Below are 16,037 nucleotides of genomic sequence, written 5' to 3' on the forward strand. Positions count from 1 at the left end.
ACACACCTTCCCCCTCACCTATCACCATCCAGCTTCTCACTTCATCCCCTTTCCCACACCCACACACCTTCCCCCTCACCTATCCCCTTTCCCACAACCACACACCTTCCCCCTCACCTATCCCCTTTCCCATACCCACACACCTTCCCCCTCACCTAACCCCTTTCCCACCCACACACCTTCCCCCTCACCTATCCCCTTTCGCACACCCACACACCTTCCCCCTCACCTATCACCTTTCCCACACCCACACACCTTCCCCCTCACCTATTGCCTTTCCCGCACCCACACACCTTCCCCCTCACCTAACCCCTTTCCCACACCCACACACCTTCCCCCTCACCTATCACCTTCCAGCTTCTCACTTCATCCCCTTTCCCACACCCACACACCTGCCCCTTCACCTATCCCCTTTCCCACACCCACACACCTTCCCCCTCACCTATCACCTTTCCCACACCCACACACCTTCCCCCTCACCTATCACCTTTCCCACACCGACACACCTTCCCCCTCACCTATCCCCTTTCCCACACCCACACACCTTCCCCCTCACCTATCACCATCCAGCTTCTCACTTCATCCCCTTTCCCACACCCACACATCTTCCCCCTTACCTATCACCTTTCCCACACCCACACACTTTCCCCCTCACCTATCAACTTTCCCACACTGACACACCTTCCCCCTCACCTATCCCCTTTCCCACACCCACACACCTTCCCCCTCACCTATCACCTTTCCCACACCCACACACCTTCCCCCTCACCTATCAACTTTCCCACACTGACACACCTTCCCCCTCACCTATCCCCTTTCCCACACCCACACACCTTCCCCCTCACCTATCACCTTTCCCACACCCACACACCTGCCCCCTCACCTATCCCCTTTCCCACACCCACACACCTGCCCCCTCACCTATCCCCTTTCCCACACCCACACTCCTGCCCCCTCACCTATCACCTTCCAGCTTGTGCTCCTTCCCCTCCCCCTACCTTATTTTATTCTGGCTTCTTCCCTCTTCCTTTCCAGTGCTGAAGAAGGGTCTCATCCCAAAACACCGACTGTTTATTCATTTCCACAGGTGCTGCCTGACCTGCTGAGTTCCTCCAGCACTTTTTGTGTGTTGCTCTGGATTTCCGGCATCTGCAGAATCTTACATCATTACAATGTGGAGCTGCATTCCTTTTTCCAGGTATGCCAAAATCTATAAATAAAGCACCCTGGCTGAGATTACAGTACTGTGCAAAAGTCTTCCACACATATATATAGAGTCATAGAGAAGTACAGCACAGAAATAGGCCCTTCAGCCCATCTAGTCCATGCTGAAACCATTTCAACAGCCTACTCCCATCGACCTGCACGGGGCCATAGCCCTCCATACCTCTACCATCCAAGTACCCATCCAAGCTTCTCTTTAACATTAAAATCGAGCTCCCATGCACCACTTGTGCTGGCTGTACATTCCACACTCTCATGACCCTCTGAGTGAAGAAGTTTCCCTTCACGTTTCCCTTTGCACCTTTCACCCTTAACCCATGACCTCCGTTTGTAGTTTCACACAATCTTGGTAGAAAAAGCCTGCTTCCATTTACCCTATCTATACCCCTCAAAATTTTGTATACCTCTGTCAAATCTCCTCTCAATCTTCTACATTATACATACAGTCCTAATCTATTCAACCTCTCCTTATAACTCAGATTGTCTAGACCCAGCAACATCCTTATAAATTTCCTCTGTACTCTTTCAACCTTGTTCACATCTTTCCTGTAGGTAGGTGGCCATAACTGCACACAATACTCCAAATTAGGCCTCACCAACATCAAAGACTTCAAAATAACATCCCATCTCCAGTACTCAATACATTGATTTATGAAGGCCAATGTACCAAAAGCTTTCTTTACGACCCTGTGACACCACTTTCAGTTATGGACCTGGATTCCCAGATCCCTTTGTTCTACCACACTCCTCAGTGCCCTGCCATTCCTTGCGTAAGACCGACCCTGGTTGCTCCTACTGAAGTGCAAAACTTCCCATTTGTCTGCATTAAACTGCATCCGCCATTTTCAGCCCATTTTTCTAGCTGATACAAATCTAAGCCATGATAGCCTTCCTCACTGTTCACTACACTCCCAATCTTGGTGTCATCCACAAATTTACCGATCCAGTTAACCACATTATCATCCAGATCGTTGATATAGATGACAAACAACAAAGGACCCAACACCATTCCCTGTGGCACACCACTCATCACAGGCCTCCAGTCTGAGAGGCCACCCTCTACTACCAGTCTCTGACTCCCCCCACAAAGCCAATGACTGTAAATCCAATTTACAACTTCATATATAGAGTAGCTAGGGTGCCTAAAACTTGACTTTATGTATTGCACCGTACTGCTGCCACAAAAGAAAAAATTTCATGACATGTGTGAGTGATGATAAACCTGATTCTGATATGGGGTTCTATTGTGGACTGAGAGTGGGAAGGGGGCAGCGAGAGGGGAATCATGGTTGGGAAAAGGGAAAGGGAGAGGGGAGGGAGCAGGAAGCCCCAGGGAGTCACTCTGTAATGATCAGTAAGCTAGTTGTTTGGAAACAACTGACCCATACCCTTCCCATGGGACTCCACCATCGCCATCGCCCAAAAGCACAGCACAGAAACAGGCCCTTCAGCCCATCTAGTCCATGCTGAAACCATTTAAACTAACTACTCCCATTGACCTGCACTGGGCCCATAGCCCTCCATACCCCTACCATCTGTGTACCAAATCCATACTTCACTTAAATGTTTAAATCAAACTTGCATGTCCCAACGGTGCTGGCAGTTTGTTCCACCCTCTGAGCGAAGAAGCTTCCCCTCCTGTACCCATTGAAATTTTCACCATTCACCTTTAACACGTGACTACTGGTTGTAGTCCCACCCAACCTCAGTAGAAAAACCCCAATCTTGGTGTTACCTGCAAATTTGTTGATCCAGTTAACCACACTATCAAACAGATCATTGATGTAGATGACAAACAACCAACGGACCCAGTTTCGATCCCTGCAGCACACCACTAGTGACAGGCCTCGAGTCAGAGAGGCAACCATCTACTACCACTCTCTGGCTGATGTCAGACCCATTGCCTATGGTTTCCCAGTTTATTTTTAGAGCTTTTCTTGAACAGCGAAACAACATTGGCTATCCTCTGATCCTCTGGTATCTCACCTGTCTCTATGGATGATTCAAATATCTACCAGGGGCCCAGCAATTTCTGTGCTTGCCTCTCTCCAGGTCCAAGGGAACACCTTGTCGGGTCCTGGGGATTTACTCATGCTAATTTTTCTCAGGGGAGCAAACACCCCTTCCTCTGTAATCTGTACAGGGTCCATGAAGTTGATGCTGTTTTTACCTCACTTCTAGACTCTGTATCGGTCTCCTGAGTAAATAGAGATGCAAAAATAAAATTTAAGATCTCCCCATCTCTTTTGGCTTCACACATGGATGACCATTCTGATCTTCCAGAAGACCAGTTTTGTCCCTTGCAATCCTTTTGCTCTTAACATAGGATTCTCCTTCAGCTTGTCTGCTAGGGCAACCTCATACCTTCTTTTAGCCCTCCTGATTTCTTTCTTGTGTTCTCTTGCATTTCTTATACTTCATAAGCACCCATTTGTTCCTCTTTGCCCACACCTGCTGTGCACCTCCTTTTTTTTCGCAACCAGGGCCTCAGTGCTTCTTGAAAGCTAAGTTTCCCCACACTTGTTACCTTTACATTTTATTCTGCAAGGCACATAGAAAATTTCACTTTTGAAGGCCTCCCACTTACCAAGTACACTTTTGCCAGAAAACAGCCTGTCCCAATCCACATATAACCATATAACCATATAACAATTACAGCTCAGAAACAGGCCATCTCAGCCCTTCTAGTCCGTGCCGAACACTTACTCTCACCTAGTCCCACCGATCTGCACTCAGCCCATAACCCTCCATTCCTTTCCTGTCCATATAGCTATCCAATTTTACTTTAAATGACAATATCGAACCTGCCTCTACCACTTCTACTGGAAGCTCGTTCCACACAGCTACTACTCTCTGAGTAAAGAAGTTCTCCCTTGTGTTAGCACACTTGACAGATTCTTTCTGATACCATCAAAATGGCCTTTCTCCAATTTAGAATTTCAACCTGTGGATTAAACCTATCTTTTGCATATTTATGTTATGTCGCAGTTGTACAAGACATTGGTGAGGCTGAATTTGGAATGGTGTGTCCAGTTGTGGTCATCCTCCTATAGGAAAGGCGCCATTAGGCTGGAGAGAGTGCAGGGGAGATCTTTGGGGATGTTGCCAGGACTGGAAGGACTGAGTTATGGAGAGAGGTTGAGCAGGTTTTGACTTTTTGCATTGAAGCATCGTTTTTCCACTGATGGCGGAATCAGGAACTAGAGGGTATAGGTTTAAAGTTAGAGTGGAAAGATTTAATAAGAACGCAAGGGGCAACTTTTTCACCCAGAGGGCTGTCAGTATATGGAATGAGCTGCCAGAGGAAGTGGTTGAGGCAGGTACTGTATATTAAAAACATTTGAAAGGTACTCGAAGAGGGACCTGGATAGGAAAGGTTTATAGATAATAGACAATAGGTGCAGGATTAGGCCATTCAGCCCTTCAAGCCAGCACCACCATTCACCGTGATCATGGCTGATCATCCACAATCAGTACCCTTTTCCTGCCTTCTCCCCATATCCCTTCACTCCGCTATCTTTAAGAGCTCTATCTAACTCTTTCTTGAAAGCATCCAGAGAATTGGCCTCCACTGCCTTCTGAGGCAGAGCATTCCACAGAACCACAACCCTCTGTGTGAAAAAGTTTTTCCTCAACTCCGTTCTAAATGGTCTACCCCTTATTCTTAAACTGTGACCTCTGGTTCTGGGCTCCCCCAACATCGGGAACATGCTTCCTGCCTCTAGCATGTCCAGTCCCTTAATAATCATGGAACTAAATAAGATAGGAATATTAGTTGGCATTGACCATGTGGGCCAAAGGGCCTGTATTTCTGTTGACCTTACAATTCAATCTGAAATTATGTTTATATTGATAGATCCCAGGAGCTGGGTTGTTTCACCAGCGCTTCCACTATGTTGGATAACCTGGCCTTGTATAATTATAAACACAAGAAAAGTTTGCCAATACTGGAAATCCAAAGCAACACACACAAAATGCTGGTGGAACTCAGCAAGTCAGGCAGCCCGATGGCAAAGAGTGAACAGTCGACGTTTTGGGCCGAGATCCTTCTTCGGGACCAAGATGGAAGGAAGGAAAATACCTGAGTAAAAAGGAGGAGCAGGGGAAAGATGCGAGCCAGAAGGTGATAGGTGAAGCCAAGTGAGTGGGAAAGGTCAAGGGCTAGAGATGAAAGAATCTGATAGTTGAGGAGAGTGGACAATAGCAGAAAGAAAAGAGGAGGAAACCCAGTGGGAAGTAATAGGCAGGTGAGAAGATGTGAAAGGTCAGGGGGGAGGGTTAAATTTGTTCACCAGAAGGAGAAATTGATATTGATACCATCAGGCTGAAGGGTACCCAGATGGAATATAAGGTGTTGCTCCTCCTCCGTGGCACAAGAGGAGGCCATGGTTTGACTTGTCAGAATTGGAATGGGAATCATAATAATTATTACTGGAAACTGAGAAGTATTACAAATAAAAATGAATTGTAAAGGCCAACTATGGATAGCAGCCTACCATGAGTGATCAAATCAGAGTTGAGCTGGTCAGTGGTCAGTTTCTGAATTTTGTAGACAAGTTAGCAACTGAAGTTGACAACTTAAGTTAAAAATAAAGCATTATTTTTCTGTCCCTTTCTTTATTTATAGATTACTGGGTAACATAGATGGTCAAGCACTTCACTGGGATGGAAACAGTGGTTCATCTTCTGAAGGACCTGGTTTTCGATCACTGTTAACTTACGTCAGCTCAGTCCGATGGTCACCTATCAGCCCTGAGACAGAGAGGCTGTGACTTCAAATCCCACGCCAGGCACTGACACCCAACAGCGGCACAGCAGGGTTGCTGAGCCCTTCAGGGTGCCAGACATCAGTTGCAAAAGTTTCCACGGTACTTTTTTCTTCAGAGAACACAATGTTCATTGCGTTTCCGACCAAAAATCATGCCTTTAGTGAAACCACAAAGCAGATCACCTAGTTAATCATCTCCTTGTTGTTTATCAGTTTAGTTATTCATTCACAGGATGTGGTTGTCACTGGAGCGCCTATATCTATTAACCACTCGAATGCAAAATGCTGTTCCTCAGAGGGACTTGGGCGTCTTTGCACAGTATTCACTAAAAGCTAGCAAACAGGTGGGCAAATAGAACAACCAATGGTGTGCTGGCCTTAACTGCTGGGGGATTTGAGCACAAGGTTAAAGGATCAAGGATTACCTGTACTCGCCATACACATTTGCACAAGTTTAAAACAGTTATATAAAAAAATAAAGTTAGAGTTTAAAGTAAAGAGGTAAAGATGTGCAAAAAAAAACCCATAAATACCAACACACAGAAAATGCTGAAGGGACGCAGCAGATCAGGCGGCATCTGTGAGAGTGAACAAACAGCCGATGTTTCAGGCCAAGACCCTTCTTCCGGCCTGGAAAGAATGAAAAGGTGGGGGAAGGAGAGGGAAGATAGCAAGAAGATGATAGGTGAAGCCAGGCAGGTGGGAGAGGTGAAGGGCTGGAGAGAAAGGAATCCAATAGGAGAGAAGAGTGGACCACAGGAGAAAGGGAAAGAGGAGGGGACCCGGGGAAGGTTATGGGTAGGTTTGAGGTTACCCAGTCAGTATATAAGGTGTTGCTCCTCCATCCTGTGATGATGCTGCCAGCAAGATTTTCACTGCCCCAATAAAGTTAACATGATTTTTTTTTTAACTTTTGGCCTTGGTGAATGGCAGAGCAGGTCCCTACTCCTGCCATTAGTACTTCAGTTTTAATATGAGGTCTCATCAACGCTTAAACATCACATCAGCCATTCCTGTCTGGTTTGGGGCAGCATCCTTCCACAATATATGAAAACCAGACTGAACTGTCAGGTCAGCAGGAACGGCCATTGCCTACAGTCTACCATCACTGCAGGACTTCTTTGTATCCAGGTCACAGAAGTAGGCAGGAAAAATTATTACCGACACTACCCACTCAGCCAACTTCCTACTCCTAAAGCTCCCTTCTGGAAAGCGCTATTTGCCTATTAAAACAAAAACTTCACGCCATCTTAAAAGCTTCTTCCCCCAGGCAGTCAATCTGATTAACCATTCTAGTCAGCCACCCCACCTCTTCTATCTACTAGCTCCATCACAACTCCGCACTGTAAATACTTCAAACCACTTGCAGGGGCCACAGTTATGCCTGTATTTTTGTTGGCTACATAGAACAGTCCATGTTTCAAGCCTTCCCTGATAATGTTCCCCAACTCTTCGTCCACGACATTGATGACTGCATTGGTGCTGCTTCATACATCCACGGTGAGCCCATCCATTTCAACCACCCTACCCCTAAATTCACTTGGTGCATTTCTGACAGCTTTCTCAATCTCTCTGTCTCCATCTCCAGAGACAAACTGTTGACCAACATATCTTATAAACCTACTGATTCACACACAGCTATCTTGACTTTACCTCTTCCCACCTGTAAAAATGCTATTCCCTGTTTTTTGGTTCCTCCGTCTCTGCTGCATCTGTTCCCAGGATGAGGCCTTCCTTTCCAGCACGTCAGAGTATCCTCCTTTTTGTACGAAAGGGGTTTCCCTGCTGAACACTGTGGGCATGGCACGTTGGTGCGGGAATGTATGGCGACACTTGCGGGCTGCCCCCAGCACATCCTTAGCTTGTGTCGCTTGTTAATGTATCACTGTGTATTGTGAACGAATAATGAATGATGAATGAATGAAACTGAATCTGAGTCTGAGCAATTGGTGCAAAACTTGCTGGCCTTCGGTAGATTGTGCCCAAACAGCTGTGGTCACTCTGAACATCAGCACTACCCAATCTCTTGCCTTTCAGCACATACTCCACTCTTTAGTTATGTCCAACAAAGTGGAAAATACCACTCATAAGACCATAAGACATAGGAGCAGAATTGGGCTGTTTGGCCCAACAAGTCTGCTCTGCCCTTTGACCTAGGCTGTCATTTTCCCTCTCAATAGGTTGAGAGGGATAATAAATCAGCCATCATAGAATGGTGGAACAGACTCAATGGGCTGAATGGCCTAAATCTGCTCTTATGTCTTCTGGTCAACTCCATTCTCCTGCCTTCTCCCCATAATCTTTGACGTCCTTACTAATCAACCTATAACCTCCACTTTAAATACACCCAATGACTTGACCTTCATAGCCATCTGTAGCAATGAATTCAGCACCCTATGGATGAAGAAATTACTCCTCATCTCTGTTCTAATGGGACAAATCTCTATTCTGAGGCCATGCCCTCAGGTCCTAGACCACCCCCCCACCCCAACATCAGAAACATCCTCTCCACATTACTCTGTCAAGGCCTTTCGATAACAGTCGGTTTCAAAGAGACCCCCTCCCGCAACATTCTTCTAAATCCCAGCGAGTTCAGGTGCTGAGCCCTCAAACAGTCCTCATACATTAATCCTTCAATTCCAGGATCATTCTTGTGAACTTCCACTGGACTCTATCCAATGCCAGCACATCCTTTCTGAGATAAGGAGCCCAAAATTGCCCACAACGCTCCACGTGCAGTCTGAGCAATGCCATATAAAGCCCCTCTGCACTACATCCTTGCTTTCATATTCTAGTCCTCTCGAAGCGAATGCTAACATTGCATTTGTCTTCCTTACCTGCAACCCAACCCTCTGAAAACCTGGTGTGTTATGTACAATTTTGATCCCTTCTCCTCAAGGTTGAAAGCTTCAAAGTAAATCTATTATAAAAGTTTGGATGTGTTACTATGTACTACCTTGAGAATAATTTTCTTGTGGCCATTTACAGAAAAAAAGAAATACAAAAGAATTTTACAAAAAAATTATTCATAAACAGACAGAGACTGTTTGCTTTTGTAGGGCATTACACATACAAAATGCTGGATGAACTCAGCAAGTCAAGCAGCATCTATAGAGGGGAATAGTGAGCCGATATTTCAGTCCAAGACCCTTTATCGGGACTGAAACATCAACTGTTTATTCCCCTACATAGAAGCTGCCTGACTTGCTGAGTTCCACTAGAATTTTTCCAGCATTTGATGGATCCCTAGTCCTGGTGAAGGGCCGTGGCGCAAAACATTGATTCGTAATTCCTCTCCATGGATGCTATCTGACTTACTAAATTCCCCCAGCACTTTGTGTGTGTTGCTCAATATTTCCAGCATCTGCAGAATCCCGTGTATTTACTTTTGCTTTCGACAGGGGCAGCAAAGATTCAGCACCCTGGGATGATGTGACATGGGCAGTGATATAAGAGCAGCTGGACTTCTTCATAGATTAACAGAATGGGACATGAATTCATTGAGACTACCACATACTTAGAGGACTCAGCAGGGTAGATACAGAGAGATTGCTTCTCTTATGAAAGACATCTGAAAGTGGATGTCACTGTCACAAGATAAGAGAGAGTTCATTTTGTTTTTCAGTCAGATGGTAGATCTTTATAACTCACTACCCATGGGGTGGGGTTGTAAAACTTAGTCACTGATTCCATTGGAGATGGATTGGCTTCTGAATCGAGAGAGATGATGAGAATGGGTCTGATATGTTGTTGAGGTGGAAAATTGGACACAATTTTGATGCCTGGTAGAGAAAAGAGGGATAGTGGCCCACCCCTGTGCCTATTTCTTCTGTACTCTGTGCATCGTGTTCCCTAACTGTCCCTGAAGAGAGGAGATAGTTAGGAGTCAACCACATGGATGAGTCTGGAAACACTTAGTCCAGACCAAGAGGAACTGCAGATCTCCTTCTGTGAAGGGCTGGTGAACTAGCTGGGATTTACAATTTGGTAGTTTCATACCTAGTGTAATGAGACCATATTTTTAATTCATATTTTACATAATTACTCAAGTGGGATGTGAACCTGTGTCTCTGGATAAAAAGTTCCATTAACTTTGCTAGAATATAACCATATCTGTATTTCAACAATGGTTATAACAGTGCAGGTCTCAGAGAAGCTGAATCAGGGTGACTTCCTGGTTTCTATTACCCAATGGAATCTAATTAACACTGAAAAAGAGAGATTGAATGTCTGTGGGTCTTGAGGACAGAATCTTTGCAGTACTTACCTATAACTTTAAGATCAAAACGAACTTGTTGGGTAGAAAGTGTTTTGGCATACTTGTGGACACACTATATTGGCACTGGAACTATGATATCACTTGCAGGCTGCCCCCAGCACATCCTCAGACTGTGTTGGCGGTTGATGCAAAGTGACACATTGCATTTTCGATGTTTCTATGTACGTGTGACACATAAAGTTAATCTTTAATATATTCCCAAACTCAGTGTAGTGAACAGGGATTGACAACAATCTCCAGAGTGACTACCTTTGGAAACAAAGGATGTTTACACTATCAGACTTGCTCTTCCTTCTGGCGGCAGCAAGATAAACCTCACTATCCCCCAACAACTCCCTCCATCCACCCTCACATTTACATCTACCTTTGATGTAGATCCTACTCCAGGAGGTTTTCTTGTAAAGAGATCTTTGGGCCTCTGCAGGGAGCAGGAGAGCATTGGGCTCCAAGGTTTTTAGAGTATCTGAATTTGTAAATTGCTGTTTAACAAATCATTAATTGTTTAGAGATCCCTGTGTTTTTCTCAAGTGACTTGCTCTTTGTAATACGGACTCCTGGCGCCTCCTGTTTAAACGTGTCCAGTTTGTTTTGATCAGCTCAAGGATTTTGTGTTACTTGCATCATTTAAGCAGGCGCCCGATCAGCGCTAATCGAAGCGTCATAATTTTGAGAAGGTTACGTCTCACAGAGGCACTCGGCCAAGCCGTCAATGTTCTGTCGGAATTGTTGTGAATAAACTCAGGTCACAATCTCTGCAACGGAGTTTGTCTTTCCCCCGCACTTGGGTTCCAACGTTGCCAGCGTGCGTTGTGAAATTTCAGCTTTGTAACTTTTGGAACTTTCTCCATTGAAAAGGGAATGAGTTTTACTCTGAATAGAACAGAACAGCACAGTAGAGGCCCTTCAGCCCATAGTGCTGTGCCAACCCTTTAATCTGCTCCAAAATCAATCTAATCCTACCCTCCAGTATAGCCCTCCATTTTCTATCATTCATGTACCTAAGAGTCTCTTAAATGTCCCTAATGAATCTGCCACCATTACCTCACAGACAGCCCATCTCACACACCTACCACTCCTTGTGTGAAAGCCCTACCTCTGATATGCCCCCCTAATATTTTCCTCCCATCACCTTAAAATTATGCCCTCTTGTAATAGACATTTCCCCCTAGGAAAAAGACTCTGGCTGTCCACTTGATTTATGCCTCTTATCATCTTGTACACCTCTATCAAATCACTTCTCATCCTCCTTCGATCCAAAGAGGCCTAGCTCGCTCAACCTATCCTCACAACATTTGTTCTCTAATCCAGGCATCGTTCTGGTAAATCTCCTCTGCACCACTTCTAAAGCTTCCACATCCTTCCTATAATGAGGCAACCAAAGCTGAACACAATACTCCAAGTGTGGTATAACCAGAGTTTTCTAGAACTGTAACGTTACTTCATAGCTCTTGAACTCAATACCCTACTGACGAGAGTCAACACCTTCTTAAACCATCCTATCAGTTTGTGCTGAAACTTTGAGGAATCTATGGATGTGGACTCCAAGACCCCTCTGTTCCTTCCACTAATTGTTAAGAATCCTGCAATTAACACTGTATTCCACCTACAAGTTTGAGTAATAGAGCGTCTATCTCCCAGTGGGATTGGTTATCATGCTTCAGTATTCCGAGCTTGGCAATGAACATTGAATCTTCCCTTGTCTGTGTGACAAGGGAGTTGAGGAGGAGAGGGATTTCAGGTCTTGCTGTCATTCACTTCCCACCTATGGAGCAGAACTGTGAAAGGCTGAGGGAGCATCAACATAACTGCCTAGGTTATGTTGTAACAGGGGAGTGGCACAGATGCACTGCGGTTAGCATAATGCTATTACAGCACCAGTGATCCGCAATTGGGGTTCAATTCCTACCGCTGCCTGTAAGGAATGTGGACGCTCTCCTGTGACTGCGCGGGCTTCCTCTGGAGGCCCGTCCTTCTCCCACTTTCCAAAGACGTGCAGGTTAGAGCTAGCAAGCTGTGGGCATGCTTGGTTGATGCCGGAAGCACGGCAACACTTGCGGGCTGCCCCCAGCACATCCTCAGCCTGTGCTGGTCGTTGATGCAAATAACGCAGTTCACTGCATGATTTGATGTTTCGATGCACGGTACATGCGACAAATAAAGCTAATCTTTAAAACTTTCAGGAAAAGCAGTTGATGGAAGTTACTGAAAGTGGTTTATTAGATTTATCATCAAAGCTTTTGGTGCCTTGAATTGTGTGATTTCTGTTCAGTCTATACCGTGGAACTCATGAAGATTCACTCAAGCATTGAGAGAGTCTAATGAAAAGAGAGGAATATCTCCCTGCTGAAGTATAACATCATACACACTGCAAGTCAGGGAACTACACTCAGTGGCCACTTTATTAGGTACACCTGTACACCTGCTCGTTAATGCAAACCTCTAATCAGCCAATCATGTGGTAGCAATTCAATTCACTAGAGCATGCAGACATGGTCAAGAGGTTCAGTTGTTGCTCAGACCAAACATCCGAATGGGGAAGAAATGTGATCTAAGTGGCTTTGACCATGGAATGATTGTTGGTGCCAGATGGGGTGGTTTGAGCGTCTCCAAAATTGCTGATCCCCTGGGATTTTCACGCACAACAGTCCCTAGAGTTTACAAAGAGTGGTATGAAAAACATAAAAAAAACCATCCAGTGGGTGGAATTTCTGTGGGTGAAAACATCTTGTTAAAGAGAGAGGTCAGAGGAGAATCGCAAGACTGGTTCAAGCTGACAGGAAGGCTACAGTAATTCAAGTAATCACATGTTACAACAATAGTGTGTAGAAGAATAACCCTGAATGCACAACATGTCGAACCCTGAAGTGGACGGGCTACAGCAGCAGACGACCACAAACGTGATCTCAGTGGCCACTTTATTAGGTACAGGAGTTACCAGTGGCCACTGATTGTACTTCATCATATCTTCCGTTACACCTTTAGTGAGAGTTGAACCACAACACAACTATAAACCTAAATGAGTGGGGTTAAGGAAAGAACAAGTTTATAACAACCATATCTACGTGAGTGTAAACAAATTAGAAAGGAATTTACTACCCTTACCTCCAACGAGGAAGTAGGAGCCTGTGAACAGAAGCAGGTAGAGGCCATTAGCCAGAGAGCTGATCAGTCCACCAATCCCTCCAAGCACCAGAAGAACCAGACTGAGGGGCAGCAAAATGACAAACACCTTCTGCATAACTGAGAAGAGGAAGAGGGAGAGAGACAAGACAGATAGAAGGAAAGTAAGAGAAAGGAACAGAGCTCAGCCGGTTAACAATGCTGAAGACTTATATACAGTGCTATTATTATTATTATTATTATTTGTTTTTTTTATTTCCACAGTTTGTCTTCTTTTGCGCATTAGTTGTTTGCCCATTCATTGTTTGGGTGTAGTTTTCCATTGATTCTTTGGTATTTCATTGTTCCACTGTGAATGCCTAAGGAAACCCATGCGGTCATGGCAAGAAGGTACAAACTTCTTCCCGCCACTGCCTATAAGGAGTTTGTACGTTCTCCCCGTGGCCACATGGGTTTCCTCTGGGTGCTCCGGTTTCCTCCCACAGTCCAAAGACATACCGGTTGGTGGGTTAATTGCTCATTGTAAAATTGTCCCGTGATTAGGCTAGGATTAAATCAGGGGATTGCTGGGCAGCGTGGCTCGAAGGGTGGGAAGAGCCTATTCCGCCCTGTAATAAAAAAAAATCTCAGGGGAGCATATGGCGGCGCGGTAGCGCAACGGCTTGTGCATTGCTTTACAGCACCAATGTCTGGGGGTTCGATTCCCACCACTGCCCGTAAGGAGTTTGTACTTTCTTCCCGTGACCATGTGGGTTTCCTCAGGATGTTCCAGTTTCCTCCCACAGATGTAAGGGCAGGTTGATCAGTCACAGTGGGTGTAACTGGGTGCTGCGGGATCATTAGGAAGGAAGTGTCTGTTACCATGCTGTATCTCTAAACTAAATAAAGTTTTTTTAAAAAAGTATGTGGTGACATATATGTACTTCCATAATATGTTTTTTGAACTCTGAATCTGGTGATCTCAAGGTTTGGATCAGTTTATCTCACACAATGGGCTATAAATCCAGCTTCTAATTCAGGCAGAGTAACAATTGGGATGTGAAGTCTTTCTTCAATGGAATCCAGTATCTCATCATTTCCTTACAGATATATTTAACTTCTTCCCATTATTCTTACATATTTTGCTTTTCACTTGATTGAGATGTTGTTGCAAATCGGCAGAGTAAGACTCGTAGCTTTAAGATATATTTTAAATAAATATGCTCAGCGCAAAGGGTTGAATAAAGTCAAGTGTTTTGGAAATTAGGAGATAAACAAAATAGAACATAGAACATAGAAATTTACAGCACATTACAAGCTCTTCGGCTCACAATGTTGTGCCAACCATGTAACCTGCTCTCGAAGCTGCCTAGAATTTCCCTTCCGCATAGCCCTCTATTTTTCTAAGCTCCATGTACCTATCTAAGAGTCTCTTACAAGACCCTATTGTATCCACCTCTACCACCTTTGCTAGCAGTGCATTCCACACACCCACCACTCTCTGTGTGAAAAACTTGCCTCTGACATCCCCCTCGTACCTATTTCCAAGCACCTTAAAACTATGTCCCCTCGTGTTAGCCATTTCAGCCCTGTGAAAAAGCCTCTGACTATCCACACGATCAATGCCTCTCATCATCTTATATATCTCTTTCAGGTCACCTCTCATTCTACGTTGCTCCAAAGAGAAAAGGCCAAGTTCACTCAACCCTATTCTCATAAGGCATGTTCCCCAATCCAGGCAACATCCTTGTAAATCTCCTCTGCACTCTCTCTATAGTATCCACATCCTTCCTGTAGTGAGGTGACCAGAACTGAACACAGCCCTCAAAGTGGGGTCTAACTAAGGTCTTATATAGCTGTAACATTACTTTAGTTAGATACAGGACAGGATATTATTGACTTGTGAACATTAAATAGTTTTAAGAGAAAACAGGTTCTTGTTTCCAGATGTGTCCCGACGAAGGTCATGGTCCAAGATGTCAATGACTCTACGCCATGCAATCACTCCTATGTAATCAATTAACTTACTAACCCGTATGCCCTTGGGACGTGGAAAGAAACTGGAGCATCCGGGGGAAACCCATGTGGTCACAAGGGGAATGTACAAACTCCTTACGGACAGAGGTGGGTACTAACCAGATCGCTGGTGCTGCAAAGCGTTACGCTAACTGTTACGCTGCCCCTGTTGTGATCGTGAATGAAAGCCACCAGAGAGACACTGAAGCCATTCATAGCAAGAGGATTCGAGTACAGGAGCAGGGAGGTTCTACTGCAGTTGTACAAGGCCTTGGTGAGACCACACCTGGAGTATTGTGTGCAGTTTTGGTCCCCTAATCTGAGGAAAGACATTCTTGCCATAGAGGGAGTACAAAGAAGGTTCACCAGATTGATTCCTGGGATGGCAGGACTTTCATATGATGAAAGACTGGATCGACTAGACTTATACTCTCTGAAATTTAGAAGATTGAGGGGGGATCTTATTGAAACGTATAAAATTTTAAAGGGATTGGACAGGCTAGATGTAGGAAGATTGTTCCCAATGTTGGGGAAGTCCAGAACAAGGGGTCACAGTTTGATGATAAAGGGGAAGCCTTTTAAGACCAAGATGAGGAAAAGCTTCTTCACACAGAGAGTGGTGAATCTGTGGAATTCTCTGCCACAGGAAAC

At 44.9% G+C, this 16,037-nt stretch overlaps 1 protein-coding gene across 1 annotated transcript in view; it reads right to left on the reverse strand.

Moving 5' to 3' along the window:
- Positions 1-16,037, reverse strand: part of tmem235b (transmembrane protein 235b) — a 97,439-nt gene that overhangs the window by 20,414 nt on the left and 60,988 nt on the right. Inside the window, exon 3 of the mRNA XM_072242715.1 lies at positions 13,374-13,511. Within this exon, the coding sequence (XP_072098816.1) occupies positions 13,374-13,511 (138 nt within the window). The remainder of the gene's footprint in view (positions 1-13,373; positions 13,512-16,037) is intronic.

The sequence above is a fragment of the Mobula birostris genome, chromosome 24, assembly GCF_030028105.1.
Source record: "Mobula birostris isolate sMobBir1 chromosome 24, sMobBir1.hap1, whole genome shotgun sequence".
Taxonomy (NCBI): domain Eukaryota; kingdom Metazoa; phylum Chordata; class Chondrichthyes; order Myliobatiformes; family Myliobatidae; genus Mobula; species Mobula birostris.